Here is a 23,750-nt window from a genome sequence, read left to right as displayed (position 1 = left end):
AGACCAAGTCCTCTTAAAACACCCGTCCTTAAATGATGTCAGATGCCTTGCACAAGACAAGTACCAGTGCACTGTTTTCCATCACCTCTTAGGCTATGGCAAAAGAGACCTTTGAGATGGCATGTGTGCGTTATCTGGAGCTGTTGTGGTCAGTGATAGATTCCCTAGTTAACCATCAGGATAAGATGGTCAGCTTACCAGGGAAGACCCTGAAGCACGCAGAGCCCGTCTGGGAGCTGTCCACCTGAGCAGTGCTGGATTTCCTAGCAGCAACCTTGCTGTGTGGGACTGGACACTTTATACGGTTAAAGAGGTTTTTCATAAAAATCAGTAATACTGAAAGACATGGTGGCATACACCTTTAATCCCAACACTCAGGAGACAGGCAAGTGCGTCTCTGTTAGTTCTAAGGCAACCAGAGCTACATAGTGAGAGTCCATGTTGAAAAGGAGTCAGGAAGTGGGCTTCATGACAGTTTCCATCAAATATATCATGTATTTTGACCACATTCACTATTTCCTCTTTCTGTCCTCCTCTCTACTAGTTTCCCTCCTCATCCTAGAATAGACACCTTCTACATTCATGGGGTGTGTGTGTTTAATGTATCCACATTGTATTTTTGTGATTCTGGCTTATTTCACTTAGTGTGTGATCTCTAGTTCCATCCATTTTCCTGCCAATGAGACCATCTCATTCTCCATGATGGAATAAATTTCCATTATGTGTCTATGTTCTGTGGATGTGGACACCAGGTTGATTTTGTGTTTCTACTCCTGAGGATAATGCCTCAGTGAACAGAAACAGGATCACCATAGCTTACTAACTTAGAAGTTAGTTTTTTTAAGAAGTTAGTTGTTTCCAGTTACCTCAGGAATACTGAATCTTCCTTAAGGTAACACAGGTATCTCGTCTTTCCTTTGTGCTCCCTCCAGAAGCCATATGTACCACAGGATCATCAAATGAAATAAGACTTCCATGGCTTCTAGGAACATTTTATAAGTCAGAAAAAGATTGAAAGAGAAAATAATACAAAGTATTTCCCAACTAATAGAGTAATAGAAATATAACTGATATTTAGATATGGAAACTTAAGTTGCCAGAAAGATAATTCTTATTCTTGCTGGAGTCTAGCTCTGATACTTTTAGGTATATAGTAAATGTTACTTGTTCTTTTCCCATTAAAAATGAATTATTGTTGATGAATATTTAGTATCTCATTGGGCCTGTATGCTAAGAAGTAGAATAAATATCATATTATTCCAAAATGGTGTTCATAGTTAATTCGTAGTTAACTTTTTTGAGTGCTAAGAAATTGTGCAACCATTATTTAGTGTAATTTTTTATATTGCCAAAATTTGTCATTTATTTTCATTTATCAAAGCTCTTTGCTAAAGCGAAATTTCACTCTCTTATTAAAACCCTGCTTCTGGTGTGTATTCCTCACAGCAATCCATTGGCACATAATGAAAACAGCCCTAAGTAACCAAAAAAAATTTTTTCCCTTTATAAGTTAAGCCAAGGTATGTAGTTTGTCAACAAACCATGATGTGCCTTATTGGTAAGTGCCATCATAGCTGCAGTGTGTAAATCCCTCTTCATGTCTGCCTCTCTTACCATAACATTGTGAACGTCTTCTCATGAAAGCAGCACAACAAAGTTGTGTGTGTTTGCGCTGTAGAAAGAGCAAGTCAGTTGAGACATGGTGATTTGGGAATTGCCTGCCTTTACAGAAGAATGCAGACTAGGCTGTATTTGAAACCAGTACTACTGTTGACTGTCAAGAAAGCTTAGGTCTCGTTCTCAGAGAGAAAATCAAACAAAGGGCACTGCCCTGTGTACGTTCACTGGCTCCCAACGAGACTCCTTGGAGACACTGTGATCAGTTCTTGGAGTTAGATCAGCCTGAGATACAGTTTCAGTATGTACTGTAAGCTGCAGAGTACAAACATCTGCCGGTCTACACCACTAGGAGAATTAATGAGATGCCGTATGTAAATCACCTCATACAGAGTCCATCACATGCCTGGCACTCTCTCCTTCCCTCAGACTGTCAGCTGATGAACCCAGTCAGTTCTTATGTGAAGGACTAGGGTTAGATGAGTAAGACACACCACTGGTAAGACTTATCAAGGTAGATTATTTTCATCACAATGTGTTTAAAGCCCCTAATCAAGGTGGGGTGTAAACAAAAGGTCAGGATTTTAAACAAAAGCAAGATCTGCATTCTTAATTTTCCCCCTTTCTCCTCAGATTCTAATGTGGCTCAGTATGAGTATAGCCCTGTGTAGTACTCTGTGTGTAACTCCGGAGGAGAGTAAGTAAGGATTAGCATAGCATTCTTAATTTCCAGTCCGTTTAAGGAGCATAGACTCATTTACCTACTCCAACACTTAAATCGTGTTCAGTTTACTGTGCTCAGAGACTGAGCACCTGTGTTCAGAGAGCACCAATAATGCTTCGATCTCACAATGTCAACTTGAAGTTCTGTGCGATTATTGTTTGTGTGTTTAGTCTATGGGTGCATGTGTGCCAATGTACAAGTGTGAAAAACAGAACAGTTCTGGGGAGGCTGTTTTCTCCTCCCACCATGTGTGTTCCAGAGATCAAAATCAAGTCATCAGCCTTGGCAGAAGGCATGCTCCCTGGTTGGTGGCCCAGGCTCTGTGAGCCCCCATGGTCCCAAGTTAGTTGACTCTGCATCTGCTCGTGGTGTCTTTGATCCCTCCGACTTGCTCACCTCTATCCCCCAGCCTTCCACCAGGCTCCCCGGGCTCTGCCTGATGTTTGGTCGTGGGTCTCTGCATCTGACTGCATCTCTGCTGGATGAAGCCTCTCAGGAGACAGTCATGCCGTGTTCCTGTCTGCAAGCAGAGCAGAGCACCATTATTACTGCCAGGGGTTGGCTCTCTCCCACAGGATGGGTCTCAAGTTGGGGCAGTCATTGGTTGGGTGGTTCCTCAGTCTTAGCTCCAACCTAATCCTTGCATATCTTGTAGGCAAGACAAATTTTGGGTTGAAGGTTTTGTGGGTGGGTTGATGGTTTTGTGGGTGGGTTGATGTCCCCCTCCCTCCTCTAGATGTCCTGCCTGGCGACAGGAGGTGGCCACTTCAGTCTCTATATCCCCCCGCTGGTAGGATTCACAGATAGGGTTGTACTCCCCGTATCATCTTGCTTACAGTAAGCTTGGTGGCAGAGGGCAGAGAGCCTTCCAATGTTTTTTTCCCCCCTTGGTTTCTTTCCCTGTGCCTAAGTACCATGTTTTTTTTTTTTTTTTTTTTTTGGTTCTTTTTTTCGGAGCTGGGGACCGAACCCAGGGCCTTGCGCTTCCTAGGTAAGCGCTCTACCACTGAGCTAAATCCCCAGCCCCCTAAGTACCATGTTTTAGAGTGCACCCTGATTGTGTTCAAAATGTCTGTAGTCAAGAACGTGTTAAAAATATAAGTATTATATTATGTATATGATAGGCTTATATATCCAGAATGTCTCAGGGTGTCTAATATGCTAATGTGAGTTGTAAACTTCCAAAATAGGACTTTCAGTGTACAGCTTTTCCAAACTTAATGATTAGTTAACCCCCTTTTAAAGAAACATTGCAAAAAGCCTATTTCAGAATTCACTGTGGGAACTCTGTAAGAGAAAGGCTTATCTCTGCCTGGTTCTGCGTGTTCAACTATCTAGGGAACCATTCAAAACTGAGATCTTTTATAAGCACCTGACACAAAGATGTAGGTAATTTTTTTCTTTAAGGAGGCAAAGTTGAAACCTCCCAAGACACTACTTTGGATCATTTCAAACTCATAAAGCTTGACAAAAACACTATAGCTCTCTATCAAAAAGCAGTTTAGAGGTAGCCTTGACCCAAAAGATCATAAAGGTGAATTATCAATTTTGTGACTTCGTTTTCAAGAAACTAAGGCAAACAAAAGCAAGCAGTCACTTCAATACAGCTCCACAGAGTGTTTACTTTTGAACAAGATGGAGTCTTAATACCAATCCCTCAGAATTACTAGGCCTGGTAACCGAAGCATTTTGTTTTCTTTTGTCTGCAAAATAACTGGAATTTAGGTTTTGAAGGGATTAATGTTGAGATGGTCCCCCAGTAGTAACTGACCAAAAGGTGGGCTGCTTGCTGAAGTGAGAGATGCAAGGGAATTGCCAGATCTCTCATTGCCATGCTGGAGTCACTGTGCGCAGCAGTGCTCTGCACACTGGTGACAGCTAAGCGTCTGGGCAAGGCTGCACTTGAGACATGCAAGTCTCAGACATCTGGCTGCTTAGCGCTCCAGACTCAGTTACCACAGCTCAAGGAAGTGTGTGTGTGTGTGTGTGTGTGTGTGTGTGTGTGTGTGTGTGTGTTGCACACATGCCACCACATGTGAAATCATGGAATAACCTCAACTGTCAATCTTTACTGTTAACCTTTGCCTTTCACCTTGTTTGAAGCAGGGCCTCATTTCGTTTCTTTTTCTGCTGTGTGTACCAAGCTGGCCAGCCTGCAGTGCCCAGGACTCTCCTGTATCTGCCTTCTATCCATCTCTCTGTAGGAGCACTGGGTTACAGGTGTCTGGGCTTCTGTATTTGCCTTTTTGTAAGCTGTGGGGTTCAAACTTGGGACCTCATGCTTGAATGTCAAGCTCTTTGCCCACTGAGTCCTCTCTCCTGCCCACAGTGATCATGTCTAAATTATGTTCTACCAGGCAGACCCCCTCCACGCTCTGTGACAATAGTTTGGCTCCCCAGGGCAGCTTATAATGAGAGCCATTCACATGTACTTCTCCGAGTCTCCTTTTTTAAAATGGCTGAAGATTTAGTTACCTCCTGTATCTTAGATTTCCCATAGGTCGTCTTGAAATATTATTGGTTTATATATAATACTGAGGGGCTATGTTTTAGGAATTACACTAAAAACATAAATTATATCCACTAGATTCTTGATACGTACTTACATACATTCTTCTAGTGTTTTAAAATAGCATACAAGGCCTTTATTAATTGTGTTCCTCAATCAGATATTTAGAAGAGTGATATTTCTGTCTTCGAGCCTTGCTTTAAAGCAGCTCCTAAAGGACAACAGGATACATGTGATGTGAAAGGAGAGGACGGAAGGAATCAGGGAAGGAGCTGGGGACTGCAGTGGACGATGGGCAGGAACGCAGTGTGATGCTCTGTGAATGTGAAGGTGCCATTGTGTGCTAACCAAGGAAACGGCTCTTAGAAGGAGCCAAATTGGATGGTCACAGTCTAAATTGGATTGAGTATGTGAGTATCTGTGATAAATTCTGTGTTTTATGGTTTGCTCCAAGTTCAACTGGTACTTAAATGGTCTCTTATCCACTGCCATTCTTTAACAGGTAGACCCTGTCAAAGTATCTAAGATGGGCAATTGGAATGTAGTATTGGAGAAAGGCCCTCTAAAAACTGTCTCTAGGCCAGACGGTAGTAATGTACACCTTTAACCCCAGCACTTGGGAGGCAGAGGCAGGGGGATCTCTGAGTTCAAGATGACCCTGGTCTACAGAGTGAGTTCCAGGACAGCCAAAGCTATGCAAAGAAACCCTGTCTTGAAAAACAGAAACAAACAAACAAGAAACCTAAGTGTGGAAGTCTAGGAAGCTAAATTTTGAAGAATTCTTGTTATAGGAACCAAGAGAATGCCCACATCAGAGAGTACTAGAAAGGTATGAGATAGTAATTTGTACTAACCATAAGACAGAAAAGCCCAGTGTCCATCACAAGAATAAAAATAACAAAACAAACATGTGGGGGTCTGGGATGGAGAAAGGAAAGCCTCCTGTGAGACTAAAGCAAAGGTTCCTAGTTAACCTGTAATGACTGCCGAATGGTACACCTATGTGCCTGAGCACTGAGGAAGCATGAACCAAAGGAAAGATGCAGCATCCACCAATGCTGGAAGCCCCTGGTTAAATGTAGAGGTTGTGGTCATATCTCCCCTCTCTGCCCCCTGCCCCAAGCAGCAGGGTAAAGGGTAAGCAGAGCCTTAGTGCTCATGACAGCAGACCGGAGGCAGGAGCAACCTTTGGAAGGGAGCACGTGGTAATTCCCCAAAGAGGGGGAGAAATCCAAGTGTCTGCAAACAGCAGGAGCTGCCCGTTCATCTCCCAGAGCTGACGAAAGAGCCAGGTGCCTTGTCCATAGAGAAGCAAGACGGGCAACTGAGGAAAGACTAGCAAGAGCTGCATAAAGAGGAAATGGCTGCCAGGCTCCTTTCAGACACCAAGAGGCTGGTGCCTCCCTCAGTCTCTTCCTCACAGATGCACCAAGTTCACTGTCTGAAATCCTGACTTGAGGACATCAGACTCAGAAGGTCAGGCACAATACTGAATCCGAGGATGTTACACGGAAGAGCAGACACTGAAGAGTAAAGCACGCACCTTCCATGACTTTCCCTACTCAGAGAAGCCTAGTAGCAAAGAGAAAGCATTTTGACATAGTTACATTCCAGAGTCCCTGACAAATGGCTAGTCTCCAGCAGTCTTATGCTGAGGGCAACTGAGATGTTGTGAAATAGGAACAACGTGCCTTTAATGGAATCTTCTACAAGCAAGGAAGAGCTCCTTCCTGAGTGACTGCTGCATCCTTGGCGTTGCCATAGCCGTGAGGCACAGCAGCGAACAAAGAGGAAGCGCTCTGGTCAGTAGAGCCTGGCTTGTAGAGAGGAAGCCTGAGCAGGGCTCCAGCAAGTCAGCGGCACAGTGTGTCAGAAAGTGCTGAGGGCTGAGAGAGGAGGAATTGAACATGGACGAGGGGAGTCGAGTACAGGAGAAGGAGAGTGGGGACAAGTTGAACTCTTCAACAGGATGCTGATAGCTGAACAAGCCCAGAGTAAGAAAATCACCCATGTGGCATCTGGAAGATCATCCCAGGCCTGAAGGCCTGAAGTGAGGGGCCCTGGCTAGTTTAGGGTACAGCAGGGAAGCTAGTATGTCTGGGACAAGCCAGGAAGAGAAGGGAAATAGGACATGGGGACAGAGTAGGAAGAGTATCAGGCAGGACGCTGGAGGAACATTTATTACGAGAAACATGAAGAGGCACATTTTGGGGCAGAGATGTGACATGTGACAAAGATCACATGACGCTGTGTGGAGGTTTGGTGCCTAAGTAGGTAGAGTGTACCCAGTACTGTCCTAGTGCCCTGTGCCTCTGGGATGCTCCTGCTTCCCTCCCTAAAAGGCTGCGGGCCCTTTCCTGTGGCTCTGTTCTCCATACTCCTACCACTTAACCAGGACACACTCTCTAGTGTCTGGCTGCTCCTCTGATGACCCCGCCGAACTCCATCTTAAGATCAGTAGCCATTTTGTTACAAGTCAAAACAAGTTGTTCATCTATATTTACTGTAAAGTTTAGTTTCACTATGCCTTGACCTATTTTCTGGAATTCAATGTGTTCTACACCCTAAACCCTGACCTCTGCCCTCAGGATATTCTGCCAAGTTCCTCCATGGCATTCCTTGGAAACCCCCTAGCCTTGCAGTTTGAACCCCACTTCTGTGTTTGCAGCTGGCCTCCCAAATCCCATGTTTAGAGAGAAGCAGTCTCCTGACCAACTATATTGTGCACACATAATAAAACTTGCTATAAATTTGGCTAATTTGGGTGATGGTCTTTACTCTTTTGATGGGATTAACACTTCCTTCCTAGCTTTTCTTTAAATTTTTTAAACAGGGTCTCATTATTAAAATGCTTCTTTCTTAATTTTTGAGATAAGGTCTCACTGTATAACCTAGGCTGGCCTTGAACTCACTGTAACCAAGCATGACCTTGAATTTCTGATCCTCCTCTAAATCTCAGCTTATTATAATGCTTTTAACTGGGCATGCAGTGGGTCACATCTGTAATTTCAACACTTGAGAGATGGAAGCAAGATTCTGTGGAAGAGTCTGCCGGTCTGAAAAGTGTCGATGGTTACTTGGTGGGCCTGTGAGACATTTGGTGGAAGTTAACACTAAGAAGGTAAGGTAGGGATTTAGAAGTTATACCTATAGTTCTGAACTACGAGGAAAAGCAAACATACAAGGTAGTGGGAGAATAATCAGACTCCCCTGTACAACAATAAGCCCATCTATATGCCACACAGAATATAATGCAATGCATAAGTGTGGATTGTTCAGGATATGGTATACATAATGAACACTGGAAAATGTTGTGACAGCTGCCGAAATGACAGCAGTGTGAGTGTTGGTGAGACAGGTAAATGCCCAGGTTTTGCAGTGTGAACAGAGCGTACGTGCATATTCTCTGCAGCTGGGACAACAGGTCCTAGAAAACCCGCTGACATAATTTGTGGAGAAGGCGCATGCAGGATGGGAGGGAAGGCTCCCTCGGGTGCCAGGAAAGGGTCCGGTCTTTTAGGCTACACATTTTTATATTATTCTTTCAACCAGCTAACACCTAGATAAGCCAACTACACAAACTGAACAAATGAAGCCTGTCCTTAAAAAGCACTTCCGGAATGCTTTTAAAGAATCCAACCAGCTTTAATAAAAAGCTTTACAAAATACTTCTTGGAAATTAAAAGACTGACTTTGTATATGGAGTGGGCACCAGAGAATCTCAATTTTCTCCCCGCTGAAAAGCAAAGCCACAAACAGTAGGAACTTGGAGTGTGTTTTGTCTAAGGAATTGAATCACACACTTCCACCCTCTAATGTGTTCCCTTTGGTTTCTCAAGATACCAAAGAAGGGGCCTTTATTTTAGCACTCGGGTGGGGGCGTAGCACAGCCATCTGTACAGCACATTCGGCTACAGGAAGGAGCCGCTGAGACTAAAAAGGGTTCTGTTCAGTGCCACGTGAGAGCACGAGATGGTTTTCATTGCCTCATTGTCTTCTAGTACTGGTGATACGTGAACTCTAGATTCCCATCACACACATTGCTCACACACCATGTTTCCCTTACATATCAAGGGTTTTCTTGACCCATCCGGCTCCCTTGATAACCTCCTCCCATGGGGTCTGCAAACACATCTGTGGGCCTGCTCATGCGGTGCTGCAGGCTGCGGAGGGAGAATCCATCCAGCACACAGTGCGCATTCAGCCTGCAGGAGGACAGCCTCGAAACAACTAAGTGGAGGAGCTGGTACAAACGTGTCCTAGGAGAACACATGTCTTAGGGAGCACAGATGGGGATTCAAGCGGAATTACAGGAAACCTGAGGGAAGCTGGAGAACCCACACTGTGGGCTCTGAATTCACAGTTGAAATCGGAGGGAAACAACATAAGCAAACTAAGACCAGGACTGGGTGATTGAGGCACAGCCGTGAATAGCGAGGGACCTGGGGTAGCAGTCAGCAACGAGAGTGGTTAGTCATCGGAGGTCACAAAGGCTCTGTAGCAGAAAAGAACAGAAAAGGGCGCATACTGGAAACAGTAGGGAAGAAAGCAAATTCAGTGATGGAGAGAATGAGTCAGAGAAGGGCCCTGAACCAGTCAAAGATTACATTAAAGTCAGCTTTGCCCAAAAGACTGTAAAATAGGAGCACCTGGACACAAGAGCTTGAAAATAAATGTAAATATCTCTGATGTGATGCTTGGACAGATTTGGTGTTTATATATTGTCTAATTCTCAGTGCTGGTGCTCAGGAGAACTTAACATGCGGTTGCTGATCTCCTCGGACCTTTGCCCAGGAACATACTAAGTTCTCAGGACTGGATCTTGTGCCTAGGAAAAGCTGGAGCACAGGCTTCATGTAAATCCAGTTGCAAACCCCAAGTGGCATCCGTGCGAGGCTGCATTTCTGAAGCACTGAGGAGGATGCTTACGGCACTTGGCTCTGACTCATCTGACTTGACTTCAGCTTCCCTAAAATATTTATCCATCTACAGATACTTGCATTTTGGTTTTCTTCATTTTGTGATAATAAAGTTAAAACAAAACTGCTTGAAATACCACACACACTTCGCTGTAAAATTATGATTGGCTGGGGGTTGTGGGGGAAGGGACTACCGTGATTCCTTGCGCCATCTATTGGCAACAGATGGAATGGGCAGACTTTGTCTCTGGTGGTGGTGGTTTTGTGTCTGTCTGTCTGTCTGTCTGTCTGTCTGTCTGTTTGTTTGTTTGAGACAGGGTTTCTCTGGGTAGTTCTGGCTGTCCCAGAATCCACTCTCTAGACCAGGCTGGCCTTGAACTGAGAGCTCTGCTTGCCTCTGGCACACGACACCCCACCACCCCTGCACTGTCTTTGATTTTCACTCAAATCAGCTTCCCAGCTGAGCTGGTTAAGCAGAGGAACCATCTGTAATGCCGAAGTCACCTACTACTTAGCCAGCCGTGTTTTCAGTTTCCTTTCTCTGTCACGAAGGTGTGGCGTGGCACCCTGGCCCGCATGCGGTACAAGAGGACCAAGGCAGCTCTGACAATAATCAGGTACTACCGGCGCTATAAAGTGAAGTCGTACATCCACGAGGTAGCCAGGCGATTCCACGGGGTCAAGAACATGAGAGACTACGGGAAGCACGTGAAGTGGCCAACCCCACCCAAAGTCCTGCGGCGTTTTGAGGAGGCCCTGCAGTCGATTTTTAATAGGTAAGAACTTGTTGGCAAGTGCCACGTTTCCTATCCAGTGGCACACTCCCAACTCCTAGGCCACGGTAGCGGCTCAGCTCTCTGCTGTTATGATGTCTCCCTCTCCCTCTGTCTTATGTTTGAGCGATTTGTTTTCAAAGGGCTTCTGCTTACCTCTCAAAGTAATGGAACTGTCAGCATGTTTTTCCTGTAGCACTTGACTGCATCACACCACAGCCTCCAAATGCCTGGATCTAAGCCACACGTAAGATAAACTACCAGCATGCTGTCCCTCTTCCTGTTATTAGCAAAAAACATAAGTAGCTCTCTTAGAATCAACACATACTTCAAACTAGCAAGTCACATTGATCCTGTCAGGGTAGCAGCTCTCATTCCAGCTATGCCTGATACTCAGGAAGAGTTCCTGCAACCCTGATGCCCTGGGCCCACCAGAGAATCTGTTTGATGGATCTGAGCACAGGGCCAAGGCCTTTAACGGTTCCCAGGTGGCTTTAAAGTGTAGCCAAGGGGAAAAACAAACTATTTTAGGCCACGATTTTTTTTTAAATAAATATCTATGAAAAATTGGACCTTTCCAACTGATTTTTTATGACCTGCCCTGAATCTGAGATTGTCTTTGCCTAAGTCCTTCCTCCTCCGATTTTTAGCTTATTTGTTGACAGCATGTCCATGGCAGAGACAGTGGTCATGCAATGTCTTCAGAGAATTGGCCACAGTCCCCTGGAGAAACTAGAACCCACAGATTCTCAAGCCCCTAACAGAGTCCGTGCATGCGTGCGTGCGTGTGTGCGTGCTTCTTTTCTTTTTTGGGGGGGAGGAAGGGGAACACATTCTCTTTATTACATAACTCTGGCTGTTCTGAAACTTTCTCTGTAGACAAGGCTGGCCTTGAATTCAGAAAAATACACCTGCTTCTGCTTCCCAAATGCTGGGATTAAAGGGATTAAAGGCATGTTCCACCATGCCTAGCCACCGTTCTGTTCTCTTTTTCTGGTTTATTTCTAATACATAATACAACATAAATATTTTGTATATGGTTGCTATTACTGCCCTGTTGTTTAGGGAGTAATGAGAAGGAAAATCTCTACATGTGTTCAACAGAGTTCTAACCATTGTTGCTGTCCTAACTACACTAGCCATGTGCTGATGGAGTCTAGTGCTATCTTAACTTAATCACTAGTGACATGAACCAAACTAGCAGCTCCCTAATGTAGTCATTTAATATAATTTCCTTTTAAAACTATTACTCAATATTCTGAGTATAGAACTACTTCAAATTGTATGCTGGATTGGACTTCATCTTCTTTACTACATTGATAGACTGTATGCAAAGACAGAGAAGTCACATGACAGAAAACTCATGAATATGCATCTCATTTGCACTTTATAAAAACTCTGAGATGCAGACCCGTTGGTACAAGCCCATGGCCCTAGCTGCTCAGGGCTGTAGTGGGAGCATCGCAAGGTCAAGGCCAACTTGGGTAACTTAGACCCTGCCTCAGAAGGTTAAAACAGGGGTTGGGGGGCTTGGTACACCGCTCAGTGGTAGAATACTTGCCTAGCACAAGGCCTAGATTCAGTAATTCAATAATTCAATCCATAAATCAACCCATAAAAGGGGGCCAACAAAAGAGATATATAAAATTAGTGAGAACACAAAAGCAGAACTTCGTCAACCCTTAGTTCTCAGGTACAACGCTGGAAGTCTTAGCTTTCAATCTTGGCAAGCATTTTCATGAACAGATAAATTTGTATTAACACTATCTACTGCCTGGATATTTTGTATATTTCAAAAGTCCTTAAGCTCTTTTTAAATTCATACTTATTTCTAAGTGAAAAATATGCTTATATATATAAAGTTGAAATCCACCATACTATTCACTCCTTTCTTCTTTCGGCTGCCTATGCTTTTCTGAGTACAAGTGTGCATACATACACATACACACACACACACACATACACACAGAGTTTTTAAAAAGAAAAAAAAGACAGCACCATAGAGGGATAGGGAATCCTGACCCCAGAACCCAGTTCATGTTTTGGCTCTCTCTGGGCTGGCCGTGTAACTTTGAGTAAATTAGTTAACTTTCTGGTGTGTGTAGCAACACCTTATATATTTCAGGCTAAGTTATAACTTGCTATATAACAAGGTTGACCTTTAACTTCTGATCCTCCTGCCTCCTCCCATTCTTGGGTGCTGGAATTAGGTGTGCATCATGACTTACTTGTTGCAGCCATAAACTGACAATAGCTCCTTAGCTAGAGGTAGGACCTCATGAGCCCTCCCTCATCCACGATGGAATTCTGACCAGCTTGGTCTTGTGCAGTCTGAGTTGCTGGGTGCAGTGGTCCTGTCATGTCCAGAAGACAGCATCTCACAACACTCCTCGTCATCCTTCAGCTCCTGCCTTCTTCCCTCTGCAGTGCTCCCTGGGCCTGTGAGGAGGGATGATTCAGATGCCCCATTTAGGGCTGAGCACTGAAAGTCACTTATTTCCATCCCATGACCAGCTATAAGTATCTGCATAGCCACTACCCACTGCCAAAAGAAACTTTTCTGACTGAAGTTGAAAGCAGCAGTCCTATGGGTATAAATATAAAACTTCAGAAAGCAGTTTGACAACGTGACCATTTAAAAGGACAGTAATAGTAGGTTCCCCTCTAGGCTCTGTTGCCTCCCCAGCCACAGGCTTTTGACAAAGTTTATAGCAGTGTATGGACTTAATTCCGTCCTGTGGAGAATGCCTCAAATCTAGTCAAGGTGCCGGTTGCCTCATGTAACACTCACACCATTTGGGGTTAGGAGCGCACCTTGTCTGGCAGTTCCTACTGTAGCAGGCAGGGCCCTACACTGGGTAAGACCACTGATGTCTTTTCTCCCCCAAGGTCTGCTTAGCACTGTCTAGCACTGTAAAAGCTAGCCATCGAGGAGGATGCTTCCCATAAGCCCAAGTTCATGTCTCTATGTCCTACAACCAGTGATTGTGGTATCTTCGGCCCACCGACTACTTATGGTGGACAGTCTTCAGAAACAGCCTGTGTGATTGGTGGGGGACTGGCTGGAACCTCCTTCACTGATAACTCATAGGAAGGTGTCCCATACTGAAATTTCCTTAATAATGCATGTCTTCTGTGAATAGCATTTCTACACATATAGGGTACTTTCATTCAAACTCCCTTTTAAATGTATCTTATTGTATTTATTGTATTAAATTAGCTTACAAAGTCCTTGGTTTTGGTTAGCCCAGTCCACTTTCCATCCTCTACTTAAACCTGTAGTTCCCCGAGAGTCCCCTTTCCTGTCCCATATATTCTCCTACTCCCCTCCCCCCATTCATGCCTTCCCCACCGTAGTCATCCCTGGCTTCCTGACCTCTACAGGCATGCCGTGTTAACAGTTTGAATCTAAAAATGGGAAGTTAGGATCCAGATATGAATAAGAGCGTGGGTAGTCTGCGTCTCTGAGCCTGGGTTCTCTCCGTGTAATGTTTTCCAGTTCCATCCACTTTGCTACAACTTCAGAATTTCACTTTTCTCTATACTGGAAAAAAATTCATGTGTGTACACGTGTGGACACCACACTCCATTATCCATGCATTGCCAGGCACCTACATGGATCCCATCTCCTAGCTGCTCTTAGAAGTGGGTCCTGTGGGTATGTGCCGGGAGTAGTCCAGCATGTGCATGTGGTAGCTCTATTTTAGAAAACTTCAACACTGATTTCCACAGTGGCTGTGCCAGTGTATACTCCTGTTTAATATTTGTGGTGACTGTAAATGATGGTGATTAAATTCAGATTGTACTCTGGTCTGAGCAGGATTCCTTTTAAATTCTAATGTTTTATTTTAAATCTAGAACTGATTAACTTGTATAAAATTAAATTTACTCACCCAACTAATATTTACTGAATACATGGTGTTTTGCAGGCACTAACCAGGCTTCCAGGGACAGAGAAGATTGGGCAGACTAGGAAGGACAGTCCCACCTCCTCACCAAGGGGCATAGCTGATGAATACATAGTTGGAAATACTGTTTGCTTGCTTTCGCTCTCTCGCGCTCTCTCTCTCTCTCTCTCTCTCTCTCTCTCTCTCTCTCTCTCTCTCTCTCTCTCTGAATGGATCTTGCCATCTATATTCATCTAGTCAGGCAAACTTTTCCTGTAAAGGGCCTACAGTATTTTAGGCGGCTGTGCAGACTACAGGCTACATATGGTCTCTCACATAGTCTTTGTTTTGTTAAACATGTAAAAATGTAAAAGATTCTTCCTAGCTCACAAGTGGTATAAAAACAGACCTTCAGCCAGATTTGAAACAAGCTGTAGTTTATGGACTCCTGGTCTTGAATGTTTTGTTCTGTATAATTCTATGAGATGCGTGTTAAAGAATTCCAGTGTTACTATGAGGTTTGTTTTTGTCTTCCTGGAATCTCCGTGTGTGTTAATTGTGCTATTTTGTTTTCTCTGCTTGCTTTTTGTTGTTGTTTCTCTGTTTGTTTTGAGACTAGGTCTCACATTCAAACTCCATTATGTATCCAAGGATGACCTTGATCATCTGATCCTCCTGCCTCTGCCTCCCAAGTGCTGAACTGTGGCCATGTATTATGCCTGGCTCTTCCTAATCATGTTAAGGTCATTCCTTTTCCTCACAATAACTTTTTGTGGCTGAGACTTTTTTGTGTCCCTTTTTGTCTGTTTCCTAACCTTGAGGTAGCTGGTCTTTAAGACTGCAACTGTTGTTGCCTAGCCAAACTGATGTATTGTAGTTTGTATGACCAGAATAAGAAGTCATGTGGCTCTTACCATGGCTGAACAGGCCAGCTGCCTGAAGCCCAAATGTGCTTCTGTGCTAAAAGCCTGCATACTCAGGTGTGAGCCTTGTCTTGGGCCACTGTGGTAAATAAAGCAGAGACAGGGCAGCCAGGTGCATGGGCAGGAAAGATCACAGTCGGAAGAAAATCTCTCCCACCAGCTGTGTAATCTGAAGCTCCAGGGCCCACTGGGACAATTGTTGAGCAAGCCACTTAGTGCTGTGGGGCTTGCTTGTCACCACTGTCCTTAACTTTGACCACTGTAGCTCTCCTAGCCTCTTTAACAAAGACCTCAGAGCAGTCTGTGTTATATGGGCGCTGGTAAGCCATGAAAATTCAGAGGGGGGCTCACACTGTAGTGCTGAGCCTTTGTGATTTCTTTAGTGTTTGTGATCTGCTGTGGCTGACCCTGCCAGCCATGACTCATTATAGCTTTCACCTCCTGCTCTTGCTCCTGACCCCTGCCTCTCAAGTCACAAGGGCTTCTGGGTCTTTTCATAAAACCTTTCCTGAGAGTTCATGTCTTTGTATGAACACACTGGTCCACAATGAGCTGCCTCTCATTAGCACCTGCTTGTATCTGCCAGAAAGTCCTCACAGGCAGTATACCAGCATCCATCTCCTGTCCCCGTAGTGCCTAGGTTTGCTCTTATTCTTTCATTAGGTGGTTATTTCAGTGGAAATTTTTATATTAGGTGAAACTTATTCTAGTGTTCCATAGGAACATAGTTTAGGAATCACTGACCTTGACTATTCATTCAATTAAAACAGTTCATTGCTCTTAGCCTCTGTGATTGGCACCACCTACCACAGCGGAACAAGAGAAGTTCCATGGGAGACTAAGTTGCTGCTGGGAGCCTAAGATTCCTTCTGCTGTTCTTCTCAACCAAGACTGTTCTTGCTTATGTTTACAGATGCTGATACCAAAAACAAACAAAAACCCTTGGAGTTATCCTTTAACTTCCTTTTTCCCAACAAGCCAATCCATCTGTAAATACCATTGTTCCTTTCATCAGAATGCATCCAGACTAACACTGATCTCTGCTTCCATCACTAGCTCCCTGGCCTGACTCACATTCCTTTGGTGTGTGTGTTTTAAATAAATAGCCTCCTAGTGGGTTTTCCTGACTCTAGCCTTCAGCAATGATAGTGCTCCTAGGTCATCTAGTCTGTGCAGAAGCCTCCAGAGCTGTCTCACCTCATGCAGAGCAGACACCAGAGTCTTGATAATGACCTCATGACTCTGGATTCATTTAGCCGTAGCTCTCCCACTGACCTCTTCTCTTCCTTTCCCTACCCCATACTACTTCAGCGTCTCATGTTCCCAGGTTTCCCTCATAACTCACTGATCAGTCCCTGTCTCAGAACCCTGGCCTTACTGCAGCCCCTTCTAGGTATGCTCCTGATCAGCTGCTCATATGTCTGGCTTCCTCGTGTATGACTCTACTCATTTATCCTTACCAGAGAACCCTCCCTAACCACCCGTGTAAACACCATCACTCCCATTTCTTCCTTCCAAGGCTCTCTCTGCCCTCCTTCCTTGTTTCCCTACACAGGAGCTAGTCATCCCCATCACCCACCCGAATAGTTTTTGTCTGCTACTCTTAGAAGGTTCCTTGGGCTGTTTTGCTCATAGCACTGCTTCCCCTGTGTAGAAAAGGACCTGGACTTACATGGTGCCTAGGACATGGTTGGATGAATGATCACATTTGTGTGATGTGATAATAAACACAGGTTGAGTATCCCATATTGAAGATACTTGGGACCAGAAGTGTGACTTTGAACTGTTCAGACCTTGGAATATTTGCACAGATATTGCTGGTTATGCTGTACTCAGGAAGGTTTGAACTTCAGGGCTCTTAGGACGTCAGACTGTTTTGTGCCTAACTAGCATTGTAAAAGCCGGAAGCTGTGGAGTTCTAGTCACTTCAGAGCACACAAACAAAGAAGTTGTTACAAAATTGTTGTCTTCAGGAAACTCTATTTTAGCAACTTCTGTATAGGTTTTATAATCACTTTGCCTTTTTTAACACAATATATAATAACTTCATGCTATTTAATGACAGCCTGAAACACTTAGGGGAGTGAATGAATGTCTAAAGCCTATACATCTTGTTTATTTGCTTGTAGATGGAGAGCATCCCAACTCATCAAGACCATACCTGCATCAGACCTTCCCCAGGTCAGGGCAAAGGTTGCAGCCATGGAGATGTTGAAAGGTCAAAGGGCAGACCTTGGGCTCCAGAGGGCCTGGGAAGGCAACTATCTTGCTTCAGTAAGTCCAGAAGAATAGTCTGAATTCATGCAGCTCTGCAAAGAAAGAATGTTTCCCTAAGAATTTACAGAAAGGGGATGGATGGTTAAGGCCTGGGTTCCAGCCTCAGCATTGTAAAGCAAAATTAATACGTTATAGAAAACTGGGTAATTTCTCTGAGGTGCTGAATTAAAAGATCCGTTGTTTGATGCATCATCTTCTTTGAAAGGGGTTATAGCACATATATGAGAAGACTCTAAAACTTGGCCTTTGACCACTTCAACCTCTATTCAGCAGCCTCTCTACATAGCTCTGGCTGTCCTGGAATCACTGTGTAAACCAACTAGTCTCAAAATCACAGAGATCTACCTACCTCTGCCTCTGAGGGCTAGAATCAAAGGTGTGTGCCACAGCTCCCCGCTTCAGCAGCCATTTGTAATTATAAACTTTAGATTATTCTCAAAGCTCCACTTCCTCTTCTCTCTTACTGCCTAATTTAACGTTTTGATAGGACCTTTGATAGATACTACCCTTTGCTAATCTGATCTTGGCGGGAAGGTAAAAGGATGCATGTGAACCCATAGGTATAGTTGTAACTCAGTACAGAGTGGTGGCCTTAGCACCTAGTCTAAGAATTCTCCTCTTGCTGTTCTCTTGTTCCTTCAGAAGCCAGATACACCTCAGACCTCGGGCACTTTCGTCCCAGTTGCTAATGAGCTGAAACGCAAGGACAAATATATGAATGTTCTCTTTTCCTGTCATGTCCGAAAGGTAAGTAGCTCTTGAACCAGACTATTCTGGAGGGAGAAGACAGAGGAAACACACATGTGGGGCTCAGTGAAAGCTAGCAGTACTGACCAGCTGTGAGAGCCCAGTGAGCAGCCCATCTGGGCTACAGACATGTTGAAAAGCCTAACTTAACAATTCAGAGTTATGATAATAAAGCCTCCCCGAGGGAAGAGGGTAGCATTGGATAACTTTTTTCATTCATGTTTCTGAGACAGGATTTATAAAGTCAAGGCTGGCCTCAGAACCACTATGGAGCCGAGGGCAGGCTTGAGCTCCTTCCTGGTCTCCTGCCTCTGCCTCTGCCTCTCCAGAGCTGTTTTCAGATGTGCACCACCTTGCCCAGCTTGGTCAGCATTCCTTTTGTAAACAGCTCCAGTGCTACCTTCAGGTCAAGGAATTGTATTGTACTACATGTATGTTGTAGTACATGTATGTTGTACTACATGTATGTGCTTCACAGCAACTCCAGGTCGGCTCTTTATTGAGTGGTTAGTTATTGCCTTTACACAGGTGTCATTGCTGCTTTAAAAACTAGATTTGCGGGAGCTGGAGAGATGGCTCAGCAGTTCAAGAACCTGCGGCTCTTCCAGGGTATCTGAGTCTGATTCTTAGCACCGTGTCAGGCATTTGATGCCTCTGTCTTTATGGGCACCTGCGCTCCCAGACACACATGCATACACATAATTTAAAATAAGTATTTTTAAAATACAGACAGAAGGAATGAGCGTGATTATAAAAAAGAAGCTTATAAAGTAATCACAACACAATTCCATAGATTAATGAAATCCTACATTGCTTAACAAAAGACACTGTTGTCATACAGCACCCTAAAAAGAAAAATTTCAGAAAGTTAGCAAAAACCTCAGAAAAAGCATTTTGTTTCAAATCTTTTTTTTTCCATTTCTTTCTTTTTTTTTTTTTTTTATTAACTTGAGTATTTCTTATATACATTTCGAGTGTTATTCCCTTTCCCGGTATCCGGGCAAACATCCTCCTCCCCACTCCCCTTCCTTATGGGTGTTCCCCTTCCAACCCTCCCCCCATTGCCGCCCTCCCCCCACCAGTCTAGTTCACTGGGGGTTCAGTCTTAGCAGGACCCAGGGCTTCCCCTTCCACTGGTGCTCTTACTAGGATATGCATTGCTACCTATGAGGTCAGAGTCCAGGGTCAGTCCATGTATAGTCTTTAGGTAGTGGCTTAGTCCCTGGAAGCTCTGGTTGCTTGGCATTGTTGTACATATGGGGTCTCCAGCCCCTTCAAGCTCTTCCAGTTCTTTCTCTGATTCCTTCAACGGGGGTCCTATTCTCAGTTCAGTGGTTTGCTGCTGGCATTCGCCTCTGTATTTGCTGTATTCTGGCTGTGTCTCTCAGGAGCGATCTACATCCGGCTCCTGTCGGTCTGCACTTCTTTGCTTCATCCATCTTGTCTAATTGGGTGGCTATATATGTATGGGCCACATGTGGGGCAGACTCTGAATGGGTGTTCCTTCAGTCTCTGTTTTAATCTTTGCCTCTCTCTTCCCTGCCAAGGGTATTCTTGTTCCCCTTTTAAAGAAGGAGTGAAGCATTCACATTTTGATCATCCGTATTGAGTTTCATTTGTTCAAGGCATCTAGGGTAATTCAAGCATTTGGGCTAATAGCCACTTATCAATGAGTGCATACCATGTATGTCTTTCTGTGATTGGGTTAGCTCACTCAGGATGATGTTTTCCAGTTCCAACCATTTGCCTACGAATTTCATAAAATCGTTTTTGATAGCTGAGTAATATTCCATTGTGTAGATGTACCACATTTTCTGTATCCATTCCTCTGTTGAAGGGCATCTGGGTTCTTTCCAGCTTCTGGCTATTATAAATAAGGCTGCGATGAACATAGTGGAGCATGTGTCTTTTTTATATGTTGGGGCATCTTTTGGGTATATGCCCAAGAGAGGTATAGCTGGATCCTCAGGCAGTTCAATGTCCAATTTTCTGAGGATCCTCCAGACTGATTTCCAGAATGGTTGTACCAGTATGCAATCCCACCAACAATGGAGGAGTGTTCCTCTTTCTCCACATCCTCGCCAGCATCTGTTGTCCCCTGAGTTTTTGATCTTAGCCATTCTCACTGGTGTGAGGTGAAATCTCAGGGTTGTTTTGATTTGCATTTCCCTTATGACTAAAGATGTTGAACATTTCTTTAGGTGTTTCTCAGCCATTCGGCATTCCTCAGCTGTGAATTCTTTGTTTAGCTCTGAACCCCATTTTTAATAGGGTTATTTGTTTCCCTGCGGTCTAACTTCTTGAGTTCTTTGTATATTTTGGATATAAGGCCTCTATCTGTTGTAGGATTGGTAAAGATCTTTTCCCAATCTGTTGGTTGCCGTTTTGTCCTAACCACCGTGTCCTTTGCCTTACAGAAGCTTTGCAGTTTTATGAGATCCCATTTGTCGATTCTTGATCTTAGAGCGTAAGCCATTGGTGTTTTGTTTAGGAAATTTTTTCCAGTGCCCATGTGTTCCAGATGCTTCCCTAGTTTTTCTTCTATTAGTTTGAGTGTGTCTGGTTTGATGTGGAGGTCCTTGATCCACTTGGACTTAAGCTTTGTACAGGGTGATAAGCATGGATCGATCTGCATTCTTCTACATGTTGACCTCCAGTTGAACCAGCACCATTTGCTGAAAATGCTATCTTTTTTCCATTGGATGGTTTTGGCTCCTTTGTCAAAAATCAAGTGACCATAGGTGTGTGGGTTCATTTCTGGGTCTTCAATTCTATTCCATTGGTCTATCTGTCTGTCTCTGTACCAATACCATGCAGTTTTTATCACTATTGCTCTGTAATACTGCTTGAGTTCAGGGATAGTGATTCCCCCTGAAGTCCTTTTATTGTTGAGGATAGCTTTAGCTATCCTGGGTTTTTTGTTATTCCAGATGAATTTGCAAATTGTTCTGTTTCAAATCTTAAGAAAAATATTTAGTTCCAGTATACGATTCAGATCAGAGTAATGAAATGTGGTTCTCCAGCTATAAATCTGGCAGACGCCAAAATGGTGGTATTCAAGAATGTTTCCAAGGATTTAGGGGAACACTGCTGCCTGGATTTAAGATAGTTTTGGGTGGGCAATTTGGAAGATCTACCAAGATTTTAAATATCCATACTTACCTACCTCAAGACTCTACAACTCAGATTTTCTTACAAATATATTTGTACAGATGTACATATACGTTTGTAGCAGTACTCGACAAAAGCTTGTTTAGTAACTTGTGAAAGTACACATTAAGACTGTAGTCCAGCTGTTTTAAATGAATAGAGAAAGAATACAAGTGGGAAGGGAAAAGACAAGAAGAATCAAATGATGGCTTTTAAGGTAGTGAGTTTCAGCAAGGAAGAGACAAAGATCCCTGAAATACAAGAAAAAGTACAGTGAGCTGGGGCGTAGCAGTGGCAGAAGACTAGCGTGTGCAAGGCTCCATTCCATCCTCACACCAAAGAAAAGGGAAAAGGGAAGAGAGTGACCCACCCCTTTGTTAGACAGCCATTGTCTCAGAGGAGCTGTGACAGAGCCCAGTGGATTCCCTCACTGAAAACACAGCTGAGAGCAGCCCTCCAGAGGAGTAGAGAAGACAAGCAGAAGAGAGGAGAGGGCTGTGTGGAAAGAATCCTTCGATCTTTTTCGAGGGTCTGGTGTAGACACCAAGTACATACTGCTCAGACATGTACAGAAGGAGACCACTCCAGACTAGGCAAGGACCACCATCCCCAAAGGAGAGGGGACACGTGCTGGCGCTCAGTTAGGTTGCCCAGTGCCAAGTTGGGGACCTGAGAAGTGCTAGGTAGGGCCCTGTCAAGGATCTGCAGCAGTATAGGAAGAATTAGCCCTTCCTGTCCTCCAGAACAAACCTTAAAAGCACTTCCGGAAAGGATCATTCTCTAAGTGGCCTAAGCGCATAAGAGAAAGCTCAAAAAAGTTTCTAGAAACATAGAAATATCCAGCACTCAGAGGTAAAAGTCAGAATGCATGACATCCAGTCAGCAAGCTTACAAACAACACATTGAATTCATAAAGAAATCAAAACTCAGTCATCCAAGAAGACACAGATAAGATTAGTGAGACAATTATTAGCATTCTATTTTATATATTTTAAAAAATTGAGGAAAGATTGGACATGTTTAATAAGTACATAGAAGACTCTTAAATGGCTTACAGTTGAATTTATAAGTAAGAACAACATGAGAGAAAATGCAGTCAGTAAGATTAACAGTAAGTTAGACTTCATGGATTTGAGTGAGTGGATTTGAACTGAGGATGGTTCAGATGGAAAAGGTGTTTCTAGCCAGGTCTTGTGAGGTCAATCCCTCAAACCCAAGGAAAGGTGAAAGGAGATAAAGGAGGCCACAAGATGTCCTCCCACCTCCACATGTGCACCCTCGGCACGTGCGTGCAGAAGAAAAATAAAATTAACATAAAATAAATCTTACTCATAAGATTTATTAAAATCTTAACTGCATAAAATAAATCTTAAAACTAAAAGAAAGGGATAAGAGGCTAAGAGTGTGGGGCTTCATGGAAGAGTGCTTGCCTAACATGGTAAGGGCCTGAATTTCATTCTCCAGAATTTGTCAAGGAAAAAAAAACTCAATGAATACAAATTCAAAAATGTGCGACAGGGAACAAAGAATAAATAGAACAAATAAGTAAATTGAAAGGTGATAAATTTAAACCTAACCTTACTGACCATCATATTAAATGTCAATGGTCTAGCCACCCCAATTAAAGGGAAATGTTGTGACCTCCTGGACCCATGGAAGCTTTCGCCATCTGGGAAGCTCTCTAAACCTCCAGAGTTCCACAGGCAGGACTGTTTAAGTCACTGATGGCTGGTGATTAGCTTATCCTAGCCTTGGTCTCTCTCCTTCCTCTGAAGGTGTTGCTGGGGAGAGCTCCTGAATGAGAGTCCAGACTTCTAATCATGCCTTGGTCTTGGCAACCCGCCTCCATGACTCTTGTGACAGGGGTCGTGTGAGCTGTGTATTGGGAGCCAAGGATAATAGGACAGGTTGAACATTCAGAATCTGAAACAGTGTGAAAACTGACCATCTTGAGTGCTGGCATGACATTCAGAATGTTTCAGATTTCACACATGCAGTTTGAACATGTAAAGTCCAAGTGATATGAACAACAGGACAATGACTTAGACTGAAACAAATGTCATTGAGGAAAGTTTGCAATATCATCAGCTGGTCTCCACATTCCAAATGTGAGCTCTGAACTCTGAAACCCAGGAACTCCATTTTACTCACTATACCTAGAGCTAATCACACAATCAAAAGGAGGCTTTTGCTATCCAGATGTACATAGCCACACAAAAAGTGT

The 23,750-nt window shown here is 43.8% G+C and overlaps 1 protein-coding gene across 2 annotated transcripts in view; it reads left to right on the top strand.

Moving 5' to 3' along the window:
- Myo1d (myosin ID) overlaps positions 1–23,750 on the top strand; it is a 276,692-nt gene that overhangs the window by 150,520 nt on the left and 102,422 nt on the right. For both annotated transcript variants that reach the window (XM_087569948.1, NM_012983.2), the window contains 3 exon segments: positions 10,322–10,545; positions 17,482–17,626; positions 18,272–18,376. In XM_087569948.1, coding sequence (XP_087426074.1) covers positions 10,322–10,545; positions 17,482–17,626; positions 18,272–18,376 — 474 coding nt within the window.

Source organism: Rattus norvegicus, chromosome 10 (assembly GCF_021556685.1).
Source record: "Rattus norvegicus strain SHRSP/BbbUtx chromosome 10, alternate assembly SHRSP_T2T, whole genome shotgun sequence".
In the NCBI taxonomy this organism is placed as follows: Eukaryota; Metazoa; Chordata; class Mammalia; order Rodentia; family Muridae; genus Rattus; species Rattus norvegicus.
This window is presented reverse-complemented; position numbering and strand designations above follow the sequence as displayed.